The sequence below is a fragment of the Micromesistius poutassou genome (genome assembly GCF_964030765.1).
Source record: "Micromesistius poutassou genome assembly, chromosome: 2".
Classification (NCBI taxonomy): Eukaryota; Metazoa; Chordata; class Actinopteri; order Gadiformes; family Gadidae; genus Micromesistius; species Micromesistius poutassou.
The window spans coordinates 20,465,196-20,474,278 of record NC_140272.1 but is presented as its reverse complement, the minus strand read 5'-3'; the positions used below and the strand labels follow the sequence as shown (position 1 = coordinate 20,474,278).

At 44.1% G+C, this 9,083-nt stretch overlaps 1 protein-coding gene across 1 annotated transcript in view; it reads left to right on the top strand.

The window, feature by feature from the left end:
• The window catches only part of LOC311338243 (arf-GAP with coiled-coil, ANK repeat and PH domain-containing protein 3-like), a 53,365-nt gene extending 45,626 nt beyond the window's left edge, over positions 1–7,739 (top strand). The window contains exons 17-20 of the mRNA XM_084463475.1: positions 1,590–1,700; positions 2,378–2,439; positions 6,182–6,231; positions 7,313–7,739. Of these exons, the coding sequence (XP_084319601.1) occupies positions 1,590–1,700; positions 2,378–2,439; positions 6,182–6,231; positions 7,313–7,453 (364 nt within the window). The 3' untranslated portion in view covers positions 7,454–7,739. The remainder of the gene's footprint in view (positions 1–1,589; positions 1,701–2,377; positions 2,440–6,181; positions 6,232–7,312) is intronic.
• Positions 7,740–9,083: the final 1,344 nt, after the last annotated feature.

Below are 9,083 nucleotides of genomic sequence, written 5' to 3'. Positions count from 1 at the left end.
TAGAGGAATGAATGAGCACCGGTCCTTTAGCGCCTTTAGCCACAACACTGGAGACAGTAACACGTTGGTATTACTGTACTATACAGTAATACATTAGTATTACTGTACTATACAGTAATACTAATGTATTACTGTACTATACAGTAACACGTTAGTATTACTGTACTCTACAGTAATACATTAGTATTACTGTACAGTAATACGTTAGTAGTATAGTAATGTACATACTGTATTATGTATAATGTATGTATTATGTATTATGTATATAATGTATTACTGTACTATACAGTAACACGTTAGTATTACTGTACTCTACAGTAATACATTAGTATTACTGTACAGTAATACGTTAGTATTACTAACACGTTAGTATTACTGTACTATACAGTAATACTGACGTATTACTGTACTATGTAATACGTCAGTATTACTGTATAGTACAGTAACACGTTAGTATTACTGTACTCTACAGTAATACTGACGTATTACTGTACTATGTAATTCGTCAGTATTACTGTATAGTACAGTAACAGTACGTTTAGGCCTTTTCACTCATCTTGGTTTCAATAGAAAACATGTTTTGGATCCTATATCCCTCACCGCTGCATGCTTCACTTGTTGACGTTTACCTGTCTCTCTCTCCCTGTATCCTCCACACCCTTTACCTGTCTCTCTCTCCCTGTATCCTCCACACCCTTTACCTGTCTCTCTCTCTCCCTGTATCTCCACACCCTTTACCTGTCTCTCTCTCCCTGTATCTCCACACCCTTTATCTGTCTCTCTCTCTCTCCCTGTATCTCCACACCCTTTACCTGTCTCTCTCTCTCTCTCCCTGTATCTCCACACCCTTTACCTGTCTCTCTCTCTCTCTCCCTGTATCTCCACACCCTTTACCTGTCTCTCTCTCCCTGTATCCTCCACACCCTTTACCTGTCTCTCTCTCCCTGTATCTCCACACCCTTTACCTGTCTCTCTCTCTCTCCCTGTATCTCCACACCCTTTACCTGTCTCTCTCTCCCTGTATCTCCACACCCTTTATCTGTCTCTCTCTCTCTCTCCCTGTATCTCCACACCCTTTACCTGTCTCTCTCTCTCTCCCTGTATCTCAACACCCTTTACCTGTCTCTCTCTCTCCCTGTATCTCCACACCCTTTACCTGTCTCTCTCCCTGTATCTCCACACCCTTTACCTGTCTCTCTCTCTCTCTCTCCCTGTATCTCCACACCCTTTACCTGTCTCTCTCTCTCTCTCCCTGTATCTCCACACCCTTTACCTGTCTCTCTCTCCCTGTATCCTCCACACCCTTTACCTGTCTCTCTCTCCCTGTATCTCCACACCCTTTACCTGTCTCTCTCTCTCTCCCTGTATCTCCACACCCTTTACCTGTCTCTCTCTCCCTGTATCTCCACACCCTTTATCTGTCTCTCTCTCTCTCCCTGTATCTCCACACCCTTTACCTGTCTCTCTCTCCCTGTATCTCCACACCCTTTACCTGTCTCTCTCTCTCTCCCTGTATCTCCACACCCTTTACCTGTCTCTCTCTCCCTGTATCCTCCACACCCTTTACCTGTCTCTCTCTCTCTCCACAGACAGGTGTGTCTGTTCCTGAAGCGTGGGGCGTCCCAGTCCGAGGTGGACGAGCAAGGTCACGACCCTCTGACCATCGCCGTCCAGGCCGCCAACGCCGACATCGTCACCCTGTGAGTCACACTTACTTTATTACGTCTTATTATTACGTCTTATTACGTCTTATTATTACGTCTTATTACGTCTTATTATTACGTCTTATTATTACGTCTTATTACGTCTTATTATTACGTCTTATTATTACGTCTTATTACGGGACACAAGAGAACGGTTCTTAGGCTTGGTTCCTCTACAGTCACATAGCGGCGACCATACAAGAACAAGTAAATAAGATAAGTACAAATAAAAATATGTACAAATAAGTAAATAAAAATATGCAAAAATAAAGTAAGTAATAATAAGTAGAGAAACTAAAGCAGTGGTAGTAATAAGTAAAGAGGTGCAGTAAAGTGTAAAGTGCACCAGCGTCGTGGGGTCGTTTAAGACGTTTGTCCTCGTGTGTTGTTTTGCGTGAGGGTCGGGAAATGAATGAACCGTTGAAAACTTGTGCTTTCATATTGTTTGGGAGAGTGAACGAGAGCTCGATCGCCCGCAGCGGCACTTGACTCACCGCCGCTGATGTGGCGCTGTCCTCCCCCTCACCGCCGCCCTCTTGTCTCCTCTCCTCCCCCTCACCGCCGCCCTCTTGTCTCCTCTCCTCCCCCTCTTGTCTCCTCTCCTCCCCCTCACCGCCGCCCTCTTGTCTCCTCTCCTCCCCCTCACCGCCGCCATCTTGTCTCCTCTCCTCCAGGTTGCGTCTGGCGCGGATGAACGAGGAGATGCGGGAGGCGGAGCCGCCACTGGGCCAGCCAGGTCAATACCTCGGGGCCAGCCCCACTGAGCAGCAGTACAGGAAGTGCATTCAGGAGTTCATCTGCCTCACCATCGAGGAGAGCTAGGGGGCGCCGTTAGCAGCAGCTTCCCAGTCCTTGTATTTATTCCCCGACGCCCCCCGTGGTGTTCAGCAGTGTAGAGGAAGTCGCCCCCCAGCACGGGGACACGTCTCGTCCCTCCTCCTCCGTCAGTGGAGAGGGACGGGTCCAAGTTCTGTGGCTCAGAGGCAACTTCGTGAAAAACTTGAAGGCTTTTATTGTGAGACACTTCCCCCCGACTCCCACGTGGGCGTCCCGTGTGTCTGGTCACCACCTCGTTTTTTTCCCCCCTTTTAACACAACTTGCTTTTCTGCTTCGCTATTACCAACTCTGTGTTTGCTTACTACTGCGCTAGACACGCACAAAACAGTTTAACGACGGCTGCTCTGGGATCGAGATCAGTTCTGTCTGCTGGCGCTGTGCTGACCCTGCATCGTCTTCCCCTTCTGGGACACTGGGTTCTTCCCGTTGCACTTAACAACACCGTCATTCTGGAGACGCTCACATACTCACAGTAGTTCTAGACTCCACTCAGGGGGTAGGCTAGCGCCAGCAGGGAGACGGGCCCAGGAGCCTTTCGGCTGGAAGTGAACACAGCTCAGACACCCAGACTCCTACTTTTGGTTCACCATGAATTACAACGGTCATCTCTGAATAAGTTTATGTGCTACTCTGTGTGTATATATATAATGATGTATACACATCCATAATACACAAGACATGGGAGGGGTTTCTTATATATAGATAGATTTAGGACTTCTATGGTCAGTCTTGAAACTGTAATGTGGCATGAGGTGACGCTGAGGCGTTTATAGAGAGAGAACGGAGTGGTGCAGGAGGGTTAGGGCTGATGGTTACTGTGCATTGAGCGGATCCAGAGGTTAGTGTTCCAAACGGTGACGCTGATGATGGTAATGGGTTGTCCGGGGTGAGGCTGCTTCACCATATACCCACGATGTGATGAGACGAGAGAGAAAGAGTGAGAATGAGAGAGAGAGTAAATGAGTGCATGTGTCTAAGAATACTGAGAGACAGAGTTAAAAGCTATGATGTTGTCATGTATACCTTTATGTACAAAACAAATGTGCACTTTTCTATCTAACGGCAGTATTATCTTTTGAGTTTTTTTGTTTGTTTGTGCTTGTTTCGTCTTCTGTCACGTCTGTTCAGCGGAAATCATCGTCTCTCTTGTCTGTTTTTTTATTGATGTTGTTGTTCTGCCTGGAGGATGTGCAATGCAGTAAATAAGTTCTTATTTTTTTATACTTTGCAGGACACCATGTTAGCTGATAAGATGTTTAAACTCAACGTCTTTATATCCTTTAGTGCATACATAGAAAAGTTTAGTTATTACATTTTTGGGACAATCAGTGAACAAACATTTGTTTGTTCACTGATTGTTCCAAAGTAAATAATCACTCAACATCAGTAATGAATCAGTGATATCATTCTTTAATGATAGTCGCAAACAGAACCTACAATAGGAATCGGTACAGCAGCAGTCCTTGGGACAGAGTATTAACCATACATATTATTAGTATTAATATTAGTATTAACCATACATATTCTGATGTGTTTAAGCTGCTGCTCAGTGTCTAGTCCTACTAAACGCCTGCCACAGCGATGTTTACTATGTCTGGAAAGACTCAAATTGGTTATTTATTATATTATTTGCTCATCAGCCATAGATAATGTTATCATTGGTCCATGTCATTGATTCCACAACTCCTGTGGTTTGCTAATCAACAGAGACCATGTTGAGGCCGTGCTTGGGTAACACACAGAGTGAACAACAAGCACAAACCCTTAAGGTGTAAGAGCACTGCCCTGCTCAGTGTGACAGACGTCATCCAGAGTCGCTGTGTGGCCCTCGTGGCCTCACGTCACCGACTGGGACCAGCTAGGGCCTCAACACTCTCTTGAACTTACCGTGTACTTTACTCATCGATAACGAACATTTTCTGAAGTTGGCTCACTTCGCTGACCAAAATACGCATGCTTTATCAAAGTAATCTTTGTGAATGCCAACATTATCTGCATTCCAAGCATGATGAGGTGCTGTTTTCCTTATGGTTTGCTTAGTGATGCTGTTCAGTAACACATGGACCACACTGGTTCTGATGATGTCTTTATTTCCACTTTGGGGTTTAACTCATGGGACAGTCCATGTGAGCCCAGCTCTTATCTCTGATGTGCTCAGATGTTCTGTTTCTTACTCCAGATGTCAGCCAGCTGTGTTGATTCTTCTGTTTGTTTCCTCCTGCCAAAGACTCTAAAGGGAACGCGTCCGTCCTACATCTCACCTTTTTTTATATACAAAGAAATGTCAGTAAATACAACGTTTTACCTGCTTTGTGATGTGAAAAGAGAGGTAATAATGCACTCTGGATGTACTCATCATATGTAAAAAAAAAAAAAAACTAAACTAATAATAATAAAATTAGAAGAAATAGAGATATGGTACAGGCTCAAAACATGTTGGATATATTAGCAGGTAATATGCCAATGCTCAGTGTACTGCAAGTAGGTTCAATCTTAGAGTGTGATGAGATGTGACCAAACCGTTCAGGGCACTCGCCCTTAACTCAATGTTGGATGTTGTGTCTCATGGTGTGTGTTTTAACATAGGAATAGTAAATGGTGCTTTAAAATAACAAAAAAAACTAACGCTGTACATAGCAATGCTTCTGGGTGTTTGACCTCAAATGTAGCTCCCTGCCTCTCAGCATTCAACTGTTTATTCTGACTGTGATCTCTTTTAAATATGTCTATATATTTCCTTCCAAAATAACAACCTGCCACACTACTGGAATGTCGTGTAGCTCTGCAAGTTGGAGTTTATTATTGGGATACTTTTGTTCCTTGTCAATAGAAAACGCTCAAAGGGGGAAATCTTAAAAGCAGAAAATAAAAGGAAAAGAGACTCTTGCAAACTAACCCAGCTTCCGGATTGTGCTGTCATTTCTGCTTCTTACTCATCTCTTTATGTCTTCCCAACTTCACCCAAAGCTTTGTTGACTTTTACAAAAAAGGAATTGATGGGTTTTTTTTAACCGTCAAATTTAGTTTGACGGTTAAAAAGTTTGAGAATGAGAATGTCATCTGGTCGACGCTCGCAAAACATAACTATCACTCCAAAGCCGTCATTTGTGATAGTTAATACCAGTTAATACCAGTTAATACCAGCTGCCACGTCAAGCCGCAGGCAAAAAATCCCTCAAAGCAGTACTTCCATGTATCATTCAGGCTTTACTTAAAGGTGCCATGACGTGCCACCAGGTGTGGTGTGATTAGCCGTTACAAGCCATTTTGGAAATCTGCCCTTTATGACATCATAAGGGGCAGAAAGTTGGCGTGTCCACCTAGATGTGTCCTGGACAGATCAGTCCACCAGCCGACCCAGTGGACCGTAGCAAATGCTGCTCATCTGTCCGTCACACATCTAGGTGGACACGCCCACCTGTGATGTCAGAAGGGGCAGATTTCCAGAACGGCTCGTAACGGCCAATCACACCACACCTGGTGGCACGTCAGGGCACCTTTAAATCTGTAGAACCCGTGTGGTCCTGCCAGCCGGGCCGTAGCGTTACCGTCCACACCCTCTGTCTCACGGTTATTGACCCGCCCTCTCCCTCCATTCTGAGAGGAAGTGACTGACCAATCGGTGCTTGTCTCGCCACAGGGGACGCAGCGAGCAGCAGGAGGGTTAAACCCAAGGAGGGACGGGAGAGAGTGAGTGGAGCGTCTGGGATCACAGCGGGGGGGGGGGGGGGGGGTCACAATGGCTTCTTTCCCTTTGACACTCTTGGTCTTTTCCACTCTGCCACACACTCTTTCTCTCACTCCCTTATCGACCACACACTCAAACACACACACACAGACACACACTCAAACAGACACACACTCACACACACACACACGAGAATGAAGGGGGCTTTCCCTCTGGAATTTGTTCAGTACTGTCGAGATTTAAATGTATATTTCTTATCATTTGAATTATCATCATCATTTGAATGAAATACTGGATCACAGAATGTGAAACTATGGGTGGTGTGTAACAAAGCTATCCACACATTCTCAGGTAAACCCGAAAGCCAAGAAACCTTAAAAGATGAATTGGTTGTTCAGAGGAACGAGCTTTGGCGTAAATAAAGCACATTGAGATTCATACACGTGCTCTCAGTGACCACGGCCTCAAGAAGAGTGTTGTAACGTACAAACAGTACAGTCACATTGAATCATTAAGCTGATGCTTTTTTCTCAAAGGGACTTCCAAATGAGGATGAGAACTCTCAAAGCACACTATCAATGTTGAGGCAACATCATTAAGGCGTGTTTACTACTCATCTGTTTCCCAAAACAACGAGATAGCGCTGCACAACAACCGCAGTCATGCAGTGTTACTCTTTGGTTTTGTAGCTGATGTTGCTCAAATCGTTTGCTTTCACCAGAGGGTGACGAGATCTGGAGAACAGAACATAAGATGATGATGATGATGATGATGATAATGAGGGATGATGATAATGAGGGAGGAACGGTCTTGATGCTCACCACTCTCTCCCTGGGGTTCCTCCTGTTCTCCTCTGGGTTATGACTCCGGTACACCTCACCATCACCACATAGAACAAGGACCGCTTCAGTCCTGTGTGTTTGGCTCTTCCTTTCTAATCGCTCTGGCTCTCCTGTGGGGTTTCCAGTGTGTCTCCAGTTGTTGGTCTCTAAACGCCCGCGACACAAACCCAACCTGCACTGAAGGTTCTGCCGCCACAGCGCTGGCCGTCCTAGCGGTGACATCATTGTTCCCCCGTTACAGGTAACTTCTCCCGTGTTGACGTCTTTCGCCAGTTTTCTCTCCTCGCGTCGTTACGGCCCGAGAAGCTCCGGAGAAGGAGCCTGCAGTTCAGCCGCAGCCAAGAAACAGCCTAGCGTCCCCAGCCAACCAGTCAACAAGTGACTTGTCACCTGATTAAGTCAGACTAGCCTGTTTCTTGAAATAAAATAAAAAAGACGAGACCAGGTGAGATGAGTAAGGCTTCAAGCCACGTTGGGAACGATTCTCCAGCCAGTCAGAAACAGTCAGAAACAACTTGTAAAGCAGGTGGAATGTACTTTGTAAATACAAATACCTATTTGTGTATAGCTTTTAATGAACGTGTTTGACAAATATAGCTGTAATAGTTTTCCCAATGGAAGTCAGTCAGTTCAAAACACTGGAAATAACTTATTGGTTTGACATTACATTTAAGACCAAATGCTAAATTATGTAAGACATTTTCCATATTTCATGTGTCATAGATAATGTGATAATAAATTATTTTTGCATTCTATGAGACTGGTCATTTCAGAGCATAATCGATACGTCCTGGTATATTTCTGCCCCTAGAAACACCATCAGCCTACATATGGCTATGTTTGAGTGAGAAAGCCATTTTACAATTTGAACGATGGACCAACGTTGTAGGTGCAGCTGCAAGACTGATTCACAATAATGTACTGACTTAAAAGCTTTAAAGAGCCAGTGATCTATGGCAGTGGTTCTCAAAGTGGCCCATTGCCTGTCTGTGAAGAGTTTGCTACAAAATATTAATTGTCTGTTAACACTACTTGATCTTATTAATCAAAAAGTTGATGTTGCACTAGTTACATTGTGTTCCACTGTGTTGCTAGTTAATTGTACACTCTCTCTCTCACACACACACACACACACACACACACACACTGGTTAAACCTATATTTCCGTAATACATAAAGTATTTCTCAAAAAGTTTGATTCTCTCTTTGTATTGCCTGTTACTGCATCCGTGCATTCTCATTGTCATTTAGCGCTATACTTATCAAATAGCCTGTTGCACTATTGTTGCACTGTTGTTACAGTTCATTTTTACTTGCTCACCCACCCCTCCCCCTCTTCCCCTGAACACACACACACACACACACACACACACACACACACACACACACATTTGAACTATGATTCCTGATTTACCTACTAAAACAATTACCTCTCAATGCATTGAGTTTATGTCATATTGTCTGTTACATCAATGTTTTTTGCACTGATTGCTGTCACTGTCCTTCATTGTTATTTGCTGTGATGAATTACCAAATGTCCCAAATCTATTTGAATGTATGTGGCCTAAATGTTGGTACACACATTTCATAAAAAAAAATCTATCTACATATTGTTAAGTTATGCCAAAATGCAATAAAATGATTATTTAAAGGGGACATATTCTACCACCAGGTGTGAGTGTGATTGGCCATTACGAGCCGTTTTCAAAATGTGCCCCTTCTGACATCACAGGTGGGCGTGTCCACCTAGATGTGTGACGGACAGATGAGCAGCGTTGGCTACAGTCCACTGGGTCGGCTGGTGGACTGACCTATCAGCACACAGCTAGGTGGACTTGTGATGTCAGAAGAGGCACATTTTCCAAACGGCTTGTAACGGCTAATCACACCACACCTGGTGGTGTAATATGTCCCCTTTAACACTATTGTGGTATTGGCACTGAATGTTTGAAGCATAAAATAGTTCAAAAGCATCAAACAGAACATAGATAAGAGCCTATATGATTACATTT